Genomic DNA, 15,493 nt, shown 5'->3' with positions numbered 1-15,493 from the left:
TTATGATACGAGTTAATTAGCATATCCTTTAACCCGTAGTTAAGTGCAAGCAATTTGTGCAAACGCCGACAAGACTATACTGCAGCAAAGCATTTAATACTGTCAGATGTTGATTTCATCCCCAGTCACTGGCGGCAATAACGACAGCGCCTATTCTTCTGCCTAAGGTGGAGCGCATGTGCAGTTATTCAATGCGCGGACATGTACTTTATGCAGAGTACGTTAACAAACACCTACTGCACATCATTCTCCCTGGGTTCAGTTCTCCTTTCTCGTTGTCCTCTTCTTCGTCGCCAAGGAGTATACGCTTGTAAAGACGTAGGTTCTCGTTATTGTACGCCTCAACTTACTATTTACGTACTTGAAGAGAAAACGGCAGACTTCACGGGTTCCATATACCGCGAGCGTAGGCCCGCTTTAAACCCAATGTTTAAGCTAGAATACTCCCGAGATTTTCAGGCGACGGCCAACAATAATCCTTCAACTTTTCCATTCGAAGCAAATGACAGAACCGTGTCAAAAATCGTACAAAATGTTCTGACGTGCTGTCGTAAGTACAGATTTTTTTTCTTGTTGTTCCGTAGCAATTCTCTATACTGCTGCAGCTTTTTCTGCGGTACACTTTTCTCTAGTCTGTAGTTATGTAGTACTTTTCTGCAGTATATACACGAAATTCTGTTGTTATACTCTAAGTTCATGAGCAGAAACATTGCCGAAAAATGTGTTGACGACAGAAAATTTTCGCTCGTGTTTTTTGACCGGATAGTTTTTAGCAAAACTAGCCGCTAAATCCTAAGCTTTTCATTATACTTCCGCGAAAAACACTATGTTCGCCATCTCAACAGGCGACGAAGCGCGAATGGGTGGCGCAGCACACTCAAAGCACCCGTTATTCTTGTCCATCGTTCACTTCCATCGGCGCGTGCTGCATACATGGGAGAGAATAGAAGAAAAAAACCAAGTGTTCATCTTCCGTACACCCGCTGCTTTATTCGTCGGCTTGTTCAGGACTTCAGCGCCGGTGCCCCCAGCCACGGAACCTCTCTCGGTGAAAGCGGTCGGCGTTCCCGAGACACTTCCGACGTACGTGGCCTTAAACTGTCGCCTTTCTTTACGCCTTCCCACCACTCTGCGCAGACGCCGCCGCTTGGCAGTAATCAGGGGCCCAGAAGCCCCGCAACGAAGGGAGAGCGCAGCCCTGTCTATAGAATGAAGAAACAAGAGATAAACGATACTCCAGAGTCAAATAATGACAGCAGAGCTTATACGTAGAGGCCAGCGGCAGAGAAGAGAGACAGGTGGGAAAAGAAAACCGGGAAGTTTGGCCGGGCATACGTCCGGTTGGCTAGACTGCACCGAGAGAAAGGGTAAAAGCGCGGGAAGAGGAGAGAGAACAATATCCGCTGTGCCTCGCCGCTCTATAGAAAGAGATGTTTATGCGGAAACAAGACTGCAGAAGAGGCACAAGGTTTACTAGCAAGGTTTTGGAAAAGGTATACAATTCCAGACTCGCAACAACACAGTGCTAGAGTTCGATACCGATATGTAGCTGCGAGTAAAGCACGAGATGAGTTAAATACACGCGCACAATTGTCTCGAGTACGTAACTGCCTCCGTATTAGCTCAAAAGGGAGAGCCATAAATCTGCAGAGACCAGCGGAACTGCTTGTGCAGGTCTCTATGCGTCACAAGTAGTCACAGGTGACCCTACGCGGTTCTTTGCGCCGTATCATCTTCTAAGTAAACGTTTCAAATATTTATCAGAATTCGCACCCTTGGTCACACTTACGCCTGCAATTTAGCGCGTACCGGCAGCTGACTCAGATGAGTGGCTTTTGTCTTTCGAGCTTCTCCTGGATCACAAACCCTAAAAGGTAATGCCTAAAGTTCTCTTTATTTTCAAGGTTTAATACCCTCGCAAGTGCCAGAGCAGACCCATACTTTTCAGCCTGAAATCAGCTGCAGTCGCTTAGTGGCCTGTCTACTATTAAAAAATAATTTTATGACGCATATATTGCTTCACTACAATAACCGAGTTACGCCGATGAACGGACGTATATTAATGGCATTCAATTTTCCGCGCCGACCAAGCTCAGGTTCGTAAATTACAACGGCTGCCGCGGCCGAGAGCTATCCTTTCCTTTCTTTTTATTTTTGAATAAAACACTACCTCGAATACTACTTGTCAAACGAGTAAATTAAGTTCTTGTTTACAACACTAAACTGCCGCCTCTGTGCTCTTGATGTCGATGAGGAAAACAATTACTATTTCTAGTAATCCTAGAAAAAAAATCGCCACGCATAGAGATAATCTGAATGAAGCCTTTCCTACACTACGCGAAAATCCGGCCCACGGGGGGCCGTATATTTCATTCGTTTAAATGTGGCTGTCCAGCTGGTTTAAAACTGGAGGAGGCAGTTTGTCTCTATTGCTGCGATGCTATCTCCGTTGAGCGGTGCCAATCTTGCAATGGCTTCAGTCTGCCGTCACCCGAACTCAGGCATTTGTTTACTTCGTGTCTTTTTGCGACTAGTAGCGTACAGACTGCGTTTCGCAAAAAAAATAAGACATCTTTTTTTTTCTTCATTTCTTTTCTCTCAATTCTTTCATCTTTTGAAGTCGCAGGCCAAGCCAGTGCCTTCAGTTTACGTCTGCTACATTTTGCACACGCGATATCTTTGCCCTAGCTTGAGACCCGTTCCATAATACGAGCGTTAACAAGACGCATGTGCATGTAAGATAGATGTAATATATCTGCATTGAGAAAATAAGGAGGCAACTTGTTTCAACATAGAAACACAAGTTTTAGTTCACGAAACAACTGGGTAAGCTGCGACAAACGAGAAAAAAGCGCTGATGGAAAAGAGTAGATTCTATCTCCGAAAGGTGCAGCTGTTTCTTGGAAGGAGAAAGCTGCAAATTAAAGGTTGAGTGAGACTCGTGTCTGTGCCAAATAAGCCGCGCTTCTGAACGTTTCCCTTATGGTTTGTCAACGACGTTTTGCAAGTATAAGCACTGCGAATTTACATGCTATGCGTTTAACGTTGTACAGCGTGAGTGCAGAGATTTTTGGCGCCTCGATGTGTTTTGGAAATGTTTTTCTTGTCCCTTTTATTCAGCACGTGTTCCGGGGAACGAGCGTTTGGATCATCTGGTATACAACGACGTATTTTCTCTGTCAAAAGATACACGCGGTTAATCAAAGTTATTTTATCAATAGTTATAAATATTATCACAGTTAAGACGAAACTGGTAGTGGCGCGGGACGGAGCCCTCGCGCTAAGCTTGGAGCCATGAAATCATCTATTTGACATCGATCACCACGCCTCATTCTTCCGCTGGCCGCCACATGACAATATCTTGCCATAAATCGTTAACTCGATATTTCATTCAGCTACCAATAATTCTGACTGTATTCCACTCATATAAGGCAATACACGCATGGAGCTCCAAAATGCGGTGTCAATTCTCCCGCCATCCCCATAAGATTTCTTATTCTTTCCACGAGACAGTCACGAAAGCTAAAATGTTTCTCGAGCAATATTGTGCAACATCAGAAGCAACTTTTGTGGCTTTGGCTACACGGTGCACACTATCATGAGGAATACCGTCTGACCCATCGCAATGTGCCTTATTGCGCAATGTCGCTGGATGGTCAGCATTCTTGCGTTTATCCATCAAGACGCGATGCAACCACACAGGTATCATTCTTCGATGCCGAAGGTTATTTGCTCGCGACATGAAATTTCGGAAGCCAGTCGGTTAAAGCGGGCTTATTCTTTCAATATTAGCTGCCGGGCGACCCAATTCCTGATTTATTTTTTTAATTCTTTACCTTAGCCGGGAACCGCTCGTAGATAACTTCTCAAATGGGCAGTGGCTCATTGTGGCTATCACAACAGAAGTCTTTTTTCTTTGTACAGTTTTGTTTTCTTGTACCGCTCAGAGAATGGGCCAACGCGATCTTTGCTATGTACCTCGATCGCTACATAGCATACGGTGTAATAAATGATCGCTTTTAGATAACTAAACAGAGTTCGTTTTCCTTCCCGAATTGCTGAGGTTTCCCTCTTCCTCATCACAAAAAATTTTGTATCCTTAGGGAGCGCAACACAATTCTTTTCTGATTTTTTGAGCGAGTTTTCAGCACTGGGAAAGTGCTGTAGTAACATAACCGAGAGAAGCGAATTAAAATTTGCAATACCAACATTCGCTACCCTCCATTTAATCGATCAGTTAACCACTTTAATTAGCAGTAGTGCTCACTGACTCCGCCTCGTCCTTCACATCGCGGCTTCCAAACACGTGGTTCGTAGTACCTCTCTTCCCTCCTGAGGGCTAATCATGTATTTTAATCTTGTCTCTTTCGATCTCTCTCTCGCATTACCGCTTGGCGTCCAAATTCATAAACTCGTAGATTCACTTTTTTTTTCATTATTCAGCATAGTCAGATTCCTTTGAGCACATATTTTCTTTATTGGAGCGAGGAGAGGGGGAGATGCATTGCCTTGTAAATGATATCTTGTGTAAATCGAAACTCCTGTATTTTCGACGCACTTTTCCCTGTTACGTTCAAAGTATGTACAATACACGGCACCATTGTGAATGAACTGTAGGGCTTCTCGCGCTATATTGTAGTTTAAAGTTTTCTAAACTGCACATACAACAGAATCCTACGGTTGAACTGTGGAGGAAAATATGTAAGGAAAGTATACTCACGCTTTGGCGGCGTGAGCGGGCCTTCATTTTCTCTTTGTCGTCTTTCGCACAAAGGCACAAAAGTCACTCGCGAACATGTCTCTATTTCTCATTGCGCTTCTATATGTTGCTCCACCACCGGTCTTTCCGGAAATGTGGTGCCACGTGTAGATGCTCTTCTTTTCAACCGGGCTCGCTTCCGGTGCTTGAGAGGCGCCTCAGTATTTCCGAAACCTTTTTCTGGCCGCTTCGAGCACTGCGCCGACTTTAAAATGGACTTGCGCCGCGGACGGCCAAATGCGCTTTCTTGGAGTACGCACAGCGGTCTCCTCTCTTCAATGAGTCCAATTCCAGGCTGACACCCGTAATGGAAGGAACTTCTTTGCTGTTTTACCGCTTCTTTCTTTCCAGCTTTTTTTTTCGCGCCAGTTTCCTTCAATCTCAATCAAAAAGCTGATTTTCGTTTCAAGCGCTTACGCCCCTTTGTGAAACTGGCTCAAATGTAAAGCTTCGAAGGTGCGCCGTTTTACGCGACCAAGCTGGCAGCCGCGTCCCGAAAGACAAAGGAAGCCAGTTAGATGGGCTCGTTTCCCGTGCTAGCCATTAAGTCTGCTCCTACGTTTTTTTTTTCTTTAGCGGAAAGCAAAACTGAAAGCCGGGATGGGTCATTCTCGGCCTTTGGAAGAGCAGCTAGTACGTTTCGAGGAACGAACAGTTCTCAGCGTGAGAGGTGCCTCTGGTTTTAAATAACGCAAAACAGGGACAGTTGGCGAGATAGTAGGTTGTGTCGCTAACGGGGACGCAGAGCTGTTCCTAGCGGGCTCATTGGCTCTTGAAATGTTCCTCCGTGTCGTCACATGCCGTTTGACGCTATATATTCGCGATGCATTTCTTTTTTAGACCATATTTTTGGTGGCGGGGTCTAGCACAATGTTGCCGATTACTTTCCCGTTTTGTTCGATACCAAGCTAATTGGGCTTACTCTATGGCTGAAGCGCTTCCTTTGCTGAATGGTAATGCAATAGACTCTCTATAGACTGTCTATAGACAAAGCTCTACTGAAAGTGTATGACCATAAATCTGTAGATTGTCTATAGACTGTCTACAGGATTTGTTTGCCTATAGACTGCTCTCTGGGTTTTGTCTGTAGAGAGTCTATAGTCTTTATAAAGTCTATAAACAGAAGTCTATGGACAGTCTATAGACTGTCTTAAGAAATTTTTGTAAAGGAGCTCTGTCGTTCTCTTTCTTACGGCACGGGCGATACCAACGCGCTGTTTTTGACTCTGAAAAGCCATACGCCACGTTGTGGCTGCTGAGGGAACTAGAAGTCCTTGTACAGAATTCCGAGTAATGCTGGCTCAAAAGGGGACAAAATGTCCAATTATACAATACGAACTTCGACACCTTTGCTGCAGCCGCATGCGCGCAGACCTTGGCGCCCGTATCTCCGTTCAACACGTGGGATCGAACTGCGAGGCTCCCTTCTTTCTAGCGCAGAATCCTTACTATAACATCAGAGACAAAAAAATAATAAACTGTTTTATATCATTGTTTTCTAGGGACGCAGAAATAGCGGAGGCACGATGCAGCAAGCGTGACGTTGCCGAGGGCGAGCACTCTGTATACGCTAGAAGGCGTTAAATAAAGAAAAAATAAAAGAAAGCTGTGGCTGAAGGGGGCGGGTAAGAGCATCTTCGTGCATGCCCGGCTGCGTGAATATTCAAAGGCGTAACTGCACACTCAGCCGTTTTGCGTGTGCACGCATTTGCCGAGCTCACCTTCGATCACGAAGGGGAGAACATCAACAACAATAACAACAAATGAAAGAAGTGCAGAACGAAACCCGAGGTGGAAGAATGGTATTCCTCCGCTTCACTTCGGTGCAGCGCTGCGGGAACGGCTAGGATAGAGTCGAGCATTCCTTTTTCATCCGCTCAGTAAAGTAGTGCGGCACGCTTACATTCTTAACAAGGCTTCTGTAAGCGTCAGAAACTAAAGTAAAGACTTCTAAGTTGAAACGTCGCTTTTTCGAAGACTCGCTGCAATTAAAAAGCTGCAGCGGGGAAGACGAGCTGGAGCAAAGGACGCGCACTTGGCGGCGAAGTGATACAAATGTTCAACTCTCCCAAGTACGCAACCCGGAGCGATGCCCGAGTATCAGCAGCCTGCTTAGCGCAGCACGGAATTGCCGGCGTGACGGACGGGTGTGCAACGCCGCGACACGAGGGGGCGCCGCTGTTGGAAACGCCCGGTGTTGCGTCGCGCGTTCCGGAGCCAGCGCCCGGGTGCAGGAGCAGTGCGGACTGGCGTAACCCGATTGTGCGTGTAAGCGAGACTAAATGGGCGCCGTGGGATTAGTTCCGCCGGCCCGTGCGCGCTCCGCCGTGTACGTGCGTCTCGGCGCGCCTGCGCAGTGGCACTTGTTGCCTCTGCAACGCGGGATCCCCTCTCGGAGTTCTTCCAGCAAAGACTCCTCTTCTCGATCTGGCAGGATGCCACAGGGTGCCCTGAATCCGCCGTGGTGAAAGCTTTCGCTGGTTCTAATCCATTCTCTCACTTATTTTGCCGTACAAACCCTGAGTGCCAGCCGCCGCGGTGGCACGGTGGTTATGGCGCTCGGCTGCTGACACGAAAGACGCGGGTTCGAACCCGGCCACTACTGATCCGGAGTTCCCGGGTTCGAACCCGACTGCGGCGGCTGCGTTTTTATGGAGGAAAAACGCTAAGGCGCCCGTCTGCTGTGCGATGTCAGTGCACGTTAAAGATCCCCAGGTGGTCGAAATTATTCCGGAGCCCTCCACTACGGCACCTCTTCTTCCTTTCTTTTTTCACTCCCTCCTTTATCCCTTCCTTGACGGCGCGGTTCAGGTGTCCAACGATATATGAGACAGATACTGCGCCATTTCCTTTCCCCCTAAAACCAATTATTATTATTATTAACCCGGCCGCAGCGGTCGAATTTCGATGGAGGCGAAATTCTAGGGGCCCGTGTACTTGCGATGTCAGTGGATGTTAAAGAATTCAAGGTGGTCGAAATTTCTGGAGCCCTTCACTACGGCGTCTCTCATAGCCTGAGTCGCTTGGGACGTTAAATTCCATAAACCAAACCAACCCTTGAGTGTCAGCTCGAAAGGCGGCGTATGTAGTATCCTTTAGTTCGAATACTAATCAAATCGCATTTTCTTAATCTTCAAATATGTATAGAATGCAGACGTGTCCAGGGCTGTGTGAGCCATTTCTCATGAGCAGTTATGCTTCCTTAAAGCAAATACAGTTTAACCTCGTTATAACGAGTCTGAAGCGACCCGGCGATTGCTTCGTTATGGCCGTAACTTCGCTATTGCCCGTGTTGACCGATCTTCCAAGGGAAATAGTTATTCCTTAGTTATATCCGATATTTCGTTATCAACCGTTTTGTTATAACGAGGTTCGATTGTTGCAAACAAAATTGCACTTCACTGTTTGCAAATAAACATGTTTGAAACTGTTCAACAAGAAATTGAAGTCTGGATGTCGCGCAGACAACAACGAATGCATGAAACAATGGGTCATTTCAGTTCAGTGCAGCTGCTGAAGTGTTCCCGCACAGAAAGCTGCATTCGTGTCGAAGTGACCTTGAAATGCTACCATTCATATTTTATGTTTATCCGTTCATTTTCTTTACGGTTTCTTCGCTAAGTTTGTTTTTTATCCACCTTCTTCAGTGAATATTGGGTAGAAAAGAAGCCGTACTTTATTTATTAATCGCCGTGCTATCAATGGTCATGTACCCATATAGGACTAAACCAGGAAAGCTCCCAAAAGTAAAATCTCCATCTGCACTGATGCAGGGCAAAATATCCTAAATGGTGAATTACCCAGACAAGCGCTTAACAAAAACGGCTAATAAACTTTGCCGGGAGCGCTGAATTGGAAAAAGTGGTTTGCGTATCTTCTAGTTTGTTGAGTGGTCGTTAACTCGAATTCAAGATATAAACGAAGGAATCATCCAGAACGTGGGAGGCTATTAGAAAACTGCAAGCTCCCGCTTTATACGTTTTTATTCGGTTGTGTGCAGGCACCCACCATCCAATTTCTCGAACGCGAAACCTAATCATTAACATAACTTCTGCTGTACGAGTGGTTTCTTTACGTTCATATCTTGCACTCCACACGAAAACTTCCAATAAGACGTTCAGGAAGTGTCGCAATTTTCAATAAAGAGTTTCCTTACTAACCAGAAGCAAATCGGATGGAAGAGAGACTTGAGAACCGGTGATAAAAGGGGTGTAACTGAGTTTGTTTTTGCTAATACTTCAAACTTGCACGGGGAAACAGGTATTACAAGCATCAGTGCAACGAAAGATGAAGCGGAACCATAGAGGACTTGGAGTTAAACAATCGGCAAACAGGACAAAAAAGTTTGTAGTGCAAGCAAATTTTCATCTTTGCGATGGCACACACGTAGACGGATTGGTGCTGTCGATGAATAACTATCCTAGTCATGCAATTTTTCAAAGCGACAAATACTTGATTGGTTAACACAGTTAAATTAGTATTTATTCGTCACTAGAGCTGAAATTGGTTCTACCGTGTACACGAGAAGATTAATAGGCAGTTTATTGGCCACCATGAAGTGGTTTGCAAAAAGTTTACGTTGGTATGCCCTGCTCGACTGGAATCAAGGTTTTAATTTCCGTAGAACTGTAGTAAAAATATAACTTCAAATATGCCTTAGACCGACTATGGCGCAAACATCGCCAGGTGTCCAATGCGATGAATAATGAAGGAATAAAGCTCTAAAAGAGGAGACAGAAGGTGGGGAAAGGTCATATAGAGGAGACGGTGGTTGATTTCCATTTATAAAGCAAATCGAAAACGTTTTGCGCAACATAAATTGCTCCCAAGCACGTAGGTAACCACGGTGATGAAATATATTTTGTAAAAACAATAAAAACGTCGTTAAGTATTTAGAGAAAAACATTTTCGACACAGGTAAACTAAAATTAAAGACAGCGAAAAAGAGAACACCTTCCAGAAAAGGCTCCGTGAAAAAGGGGAAAGTGATCCGAGAAGAGACAAAATAAAATGCTATTAGTATTCGTATTGAAGAAAGGTACCAACGTTGATTTTCTCTCACTTGTTAGAAAATTGCAGCAGTGCAGATTTATTGCGTTAAAGTACATCAAGCAAATCTGAAGACACTTAGAGAGAAACACAGCCGCACGCTATATGTGAGCTCCATAACAGATAAGAAAATTATATTTGAGAAGAATAAAATAGCCAGTTTTGCTTATCTGTGGGCGGACTGCTCAGGAATTTAAAAAGAAAGAGAAAAAGCGGCGCAAATATATGGTGTCAGAAGTGGTCGTGTGCGGCAAAACCCACGCTGTATTGATGCCTGAGCAAACGGTGGAATGAAATATGTTGTAGATGAAAGAACAACCCGAAAAAAATGAGCACGGCTATTTTCAGCTCGTGGGTGGCGTAAATTTAACATTTCTCCGAGTCGGACACCTGAATATGTTGCTGAAATCGAAATTTGTATGTTTCTGACAACTCTGACCGCTCTCGAGACGTTAGCTGTCAATAATTAGGCGGCAAGTAAAGGTTGCAAAATATGCTAATTAGAGTGCTTTGGTTTTCCACTCGTCCCTGAACTGCATTCTACAAATAGTAAGTGGAATATAGATGTGAATAAATTCGGGAGAATAGGGCAGGTTGCGCATTATTTTACATTAGGCGCTGAAATCTTCATTTCTTCATGCTCCTGTATTAATTTCCGCCATTGTGGCTTTTGTAGTTAATAACAAAGCACCTTATTTTAACAGAACACCTTACATCACTCAGGGGCGTTCGTTCAATGTAAGCTAAAGTGAAGGAAAGGAGCACTTGCGCAGGAGGGATCGCTATCGCATTGTTCTCTTAAGGGTAGTTAAGTGTCGTCCAAGTTTTAACGCATGGCGTTGAAAGACCCGTTACGGAGAAAATTCGGCGTCGGCGTTGTGCGCGAAAACGGTTAGTGAGCGAACTGGCCACCGTGGCAGGCGGAAGTTAAATTAATGATTGGTCGCTCTGGAAGAGCAACCTAGGACGCACAAGGCCCACCACTGGGCACCTGCCATCGCACCTGCCATCGCAGAGCAGTGGTGCATCGCTTAACCGTTCCACCACTGCGCCAGGAAAGGGTATGGCTACTCCCAGGGATGTATGAATGTAAAGTAGAGAATGACCTTCTGCATATATGATAATCAACCCATTAAGCTGTCACGTCATACCGTTAAAGCGGATCATAAGTGTCCTTTCCAATCTTTTTAAAAGCCTGTGGGGTTCCCCGAGCTTAAAAAAGATTGAGAATTCCTGGTCCCGCCTAAACTCTTGTTTATTCGTTCCTTTAATCTGTACTGGCTATAATTCGTAATCCCTGTTGACTAGGAGCATATGCCTCTATCTCCGACTGCGCAGTCGGAAAATATTCGTGGTTTATCCAACTCCACACATATACCGCGAAAGTGTTCAGGAAGAAAAAGATTAATAAAACTTCAAATTTTTGAACTCGCCCAAGCGCAGCCCAGGAGCTCCAATGAGTTTTAGCGCGTTCGAAAATTATAAACTATTATAAATAATAAATTACAAAATCAATCTTCTACCCAGTATAATGGATGGTGCAATGTTCACCAACGCGTGCCAGTAGACTTTTAACACTGGATAAGGGATGGCAAGCCAAGGCCAATATAGCCAGGTTTCGAAAATGGCTTAGCCAATTCTGGCAAAGAGTGGGATCACTCTGGCTAACATGGCCCATTATAGCCAGGTTTCGAAAATAGCTTAGCCAATTCTGGCAAAGAGTGGGAGAACTCTGGCTAACATGGCCCATGAAAACCAGGCTTTGAAAATGGATTAGCCAATTCTGGCAAAGAATGGGAGAACTCTGGCTAACATGGCCCATCATAGCCACGATTTTTTATGGCACAGCCAATATCAGATCCTCATTGGCAACTCTGGGCCTACTTAGGGCCACGCTTTGCCAGTGGCTTTCTAATATTTGCCCGCTGTCATGTGCTACCTGGGATTCATAACACATAAACGTCTTCTAAAGCTGTTTAGTGATCATCCCTAAGTGGCAGAGGCTTTCCCGGTGTCCTACCCGAAATGTCAACACTGAATAATTGCTCCGGCCAATAAAAAAAATTGAGAGAAAGAAATTGCGAAGTCACCGGTTTACAGCATTACAAACAGTGTCATTTCTGATGGCAATAATTGTTGTTCAATCAATCAATCGGTCAATCAATCGACGAAGCCGTCAACGTTTGCGCAATGCGACCGCATTGCTGTGAACCCGCTTCTCCTGCCTTCAATGTTTGCCACATCTCGCGCAATAACACGGAAACCGGAAGCGTGGGACGGTTACGACTCCACGCAATAACAAGCCTAACTAGATTTTTGCATGACTGGAAACAATGGTCTCTTCTAACCCTCTAATCAGAGCCTCTTCGTCTGAGCCAAAAACGTTTATAGCATGCGACACTCATACGCAACTCAAGAAAGAAGGTTCGTCCCTGAAAGACAAGTTGATTTGCACACCTCCTGTCTTTCATGGTGATCGTCTCTTGAATATGCAACAAGGAAAAATTTGGAACCTAAATAGGCAGTAACTCGTCTGTTTATACCAACCTAATCATTCCCTTGTGTTATGCGTTCTTCGGATGAGCCTAATTTCCTTTCTAGCCCTTTCCCAATCATAACCTCGAGGACGCTTTCTCGAGAAGCCATTGCCACATCGGCGGCCCTACAAAGATGGCCGCCTCATTAAAGCGACGACGCTGCAACTCCCCCTTGTTTACTCGCGTAACGGTCTACGCATGCTATTGCACACGCCAATCGTAAACACCAGGTAGCGCAACCTCTTGGCGCCAGGCGCAGATAGGAACTTTGGAGGTAAGGCCAGCACAGCCCTCCGCCAGCCGTTCTTCTTCCCCTTCCAAATCCACTCTCCGGCGCGCACGAAGACCACGGTCCCTGTCGGCCTTGACTCATGGCCGCGAGCTGGACGCCGGCGGGGGAATTAGAGAAAGTGAGAAGCGCGCTGCTGGCCCGGCCGCGGGAGCAACCGGTCGCCGGGCAGCCCCAGCGCGAGACACGCACAACACGTGTGTTTAGCCGCTCGCGCACGGAAGGCCAGCTCGACCCGGAATGCCAGTTGTGGCGGCGGCGGCCGTGTCGCAAGCGGCAAGCCACCACCAGTCCTCCCGCTGAAGACGCGCACCGCCTGCACGTACGCAGGCAGCAGAAGACGTGTATCGCACCTCGAGGCTTGAGAGGAGCGTTCAAGATTGAGCCTCCTGGATTCCTCCTCTGCGCCGTCATCGCATTCTGTGCTCAGTAACGCCTTCGTGCTCCGTGCTTTCAACCGCTTTCTTTTTCTTTTGAGAGGCCTAAACTGCGCTTCGGGCGCCATTGGACGACGTCGCTGAATGTCCCCGGCCTGATTGGTTGCCGACGATGTCCACTGTCTGGACTGTGCCCATTGGAAACTCTGCCTGGAAAACATAATTGTGTCTTCCCCAGCTGCGAGCCCCTGCTGCGCACATTAAGTGTCCCTCAGCGGTGTTTCCCAAGAAGGATGAGTGTTCACTTGCGCTGTCAAGGTGCTTGAAGTGTTGACAATACCAACTACTGTTTCGTTTTCTCCTCGGATTACTCTACTCCTCTTCAAGGCCGTTTGCGACACGGCGCCTAATCCGTGCCGCCAGATCTTCTGTGGTTACAAACAAGCATTCCCCTGCCTTTGTCGTCGCTCTAAGTAAGCGCGTGCGGTGCGGGATAGTGAGGGGGTGACTTGGGAGTGGTCATATCGCAATTGTGTTGGTGTGGCACTCTGGCTTCCAGTTCGATCACTTGTGGTGTCGGCACGTAGAAGCAATTTCAAGCCTGCTGCCTTCCCCGGCACCAGCTCGTGCAGCCGTGCGGAGTGCTGACCATTAAACGTACTTCCATAGTGCACCCCTGTTTACGTAACTGTTTGCCGTTGGAGTTTTGTTTAAAGCTCCGTTTTGAGACGTGGACGCAGCATTGTTAAGAAGTCACCTGCTGGGATTTTCTGTCGTAACACGGCATTCGGATAGCATCACCGCGTGGAGGAATGTCTTCAGCTATGGCGGATGTGATAGCTCCAAGTCTCGCTGCAGACACCGTCGATCGGGCTTGCCCGAACATGCAAAGTCCTGCGTCGGTTGAACCAGCAATGAACTCAACCGGGAAAGAAGACAGTGGCTCGCATGCCAAGGCAGCTGCGGAAAGGTCAGGGCCCTGCATTGTTCTTTTTCACTCTTATTAATGAACTCAGTTATGTGCTGTCAATAGCAAGAAGTTACACGACGCGGGCTCTTGAAGAGGAAAAGAATTATTCTAGTTTTGCCTCACGAACCAGTGGCGTGTTTTTTTTTTCTTTTTAAACAGAGGATAGGGAATTCACATTCCCTCTTACCTCGACACATTGTAAGCGAGTGAATCACGTGACTGCGTAAATTTTTTTTTCCATTACAGCCGCGTCCAGTACACTTTCGCTGCCTGTAGTACGTATACAGTCTTAAACAAAGCACACAGATATGGAGCCTATATGTACGACTGTAGTGGAAAAATTGGAAATCAAACGGAAATAGGTTCGGTGACTTGTGAATAACTGGATCCGGGCACAAGTCTGCTTCTTTCTTGCTACGCTATTTGTTAACAAGGACGTCCGAGGGGATATTTGGAAGGTGAATTCCTAAGCCTTTTCATGGCCTCAACGTTTACGTGGTCCGCATCTTTAACAAATTTTCTACGTTCCCGGCTAGCCCGCTCGTTGTGGAACAGGCCTCACTCGCGAGATGACGACAGTTCTGCAGTAATTTCTGTTGCTGCAACATCACGCGTGATAAAAAGAGTGACCGTTGGAGTTGAGTCGCGATGGAATGGTTGTCCCAAATTTTCCTGTGAGTCCTGCGCGCTTTGAACTGATCGTTTACCACCATTCACAAAAGAAAATGAAAAAAAAACTGGACGGATTTTTGCAACATTTAAGCTCCTTTTATGCCTTTCCTTTGTGAAATATTGTCAATAAAACGTACAATCATGAGAAGAAACCTCCAACGCAAGTGGCGCGAAGAGTTTGTGAGACCCTTGCTTTCAATGAACAAGCAGTAGCTTGAAAGTAGACCTGTGAAGTCAATGAATATGACTAAATTTAAGTAAGCGTCATGAGTTACGTGACGATCGAGCAAGGTTTTCGATGCCTTTGTGTCCAAACAAATTCTCATCTTCCGCACACATCGGCACCTTTCACATAGTGGAAGGAAACAAAAGAAGCAAGCCCACAAGGATTTGCAGGCGAAGTGTCCACATGCTTTAAAAAGAAAAACGGATAAGGCTTTGGAAGGAGCCGGGCAGACCGTTTCATTATCAACAATTACAATATGGAGAATTACTTCAGATAACGAGAGCTATGCGCTCGTTATCACGCGCTTCAGAGACGTACAAATCACTAGAATACGGTGCTCAGGATTGCCTAGACACTCAGCCGTATAAAGCCAGTTTCCATCAGCTTGAATGACGTTCTTCATTGAACTGGAAGTCCGAAAGCAACGAGTCTTGCAATTCAAAGGTAGCGCTCGGGATAGAATGCCTTCACTCCCCTTTGCCGCAATTCGTGCCCCCGGCACTCCCGACCATACCAATGCGATGACTTTCCGGAGAACTCCTCGGTTTCTCCGTTGATCAGAGTCTCTCATTGTTAGCTGTCTCACTCCGCTACACCAAGTATACGACCTCGTC

General features: G+C 46.1%; 1 protein-coding gene across 4 annotated transcripts in view; it reads left to right on the top strand.

Annotated features, from left to right (window-relative positions):
• The window catches only part of Nos (Nitric oxide synthase), a 321,111-nt gene that overhangs the window by 14,832 nt on the left and 290,786 nt on the right, over positions 1–15,493 (top strand). Inside the window, exon 1 of one of the 4 annotated variants that reach the window (XM_077654484.1) lies at positions 12,880–13,981. The exons of 2 other annotated variants lie outside the window; for them this stretch is intronic. In XM_077654484.1, the coding sequence (XP_077510610.1) occupies positions 13,824–13,981 (158 nt within the window). In that variant the 5' untranslated portion in view covers positions 12,880–13,823. Of the gene's footprint in view, positions 1–12,879; positions 13,982–15,493 lie in introns of those variants that run through there. One more of the 4 variants, XM_077654483.1, reaches the window with a different exon arrangement.

The sequence above is a fragment of the Amblyomma americanum genome, chromosome 2, assembly GCF_052857255.1.
Source record: "Amblyomma americanum isolate KBUSLIRL-KWMA chromosome 2, ASM5285725v1, whole genome shotgun sequence".
NCBI lineage: Eukaryota > Metazoa > Arthropoda > Arachnida > Ixodida > Ixodidae > Amblyomma > Amblyomma americanum.
This window is presented reverse-complemented; position numbering and strand designations above follow the sequence as displayed.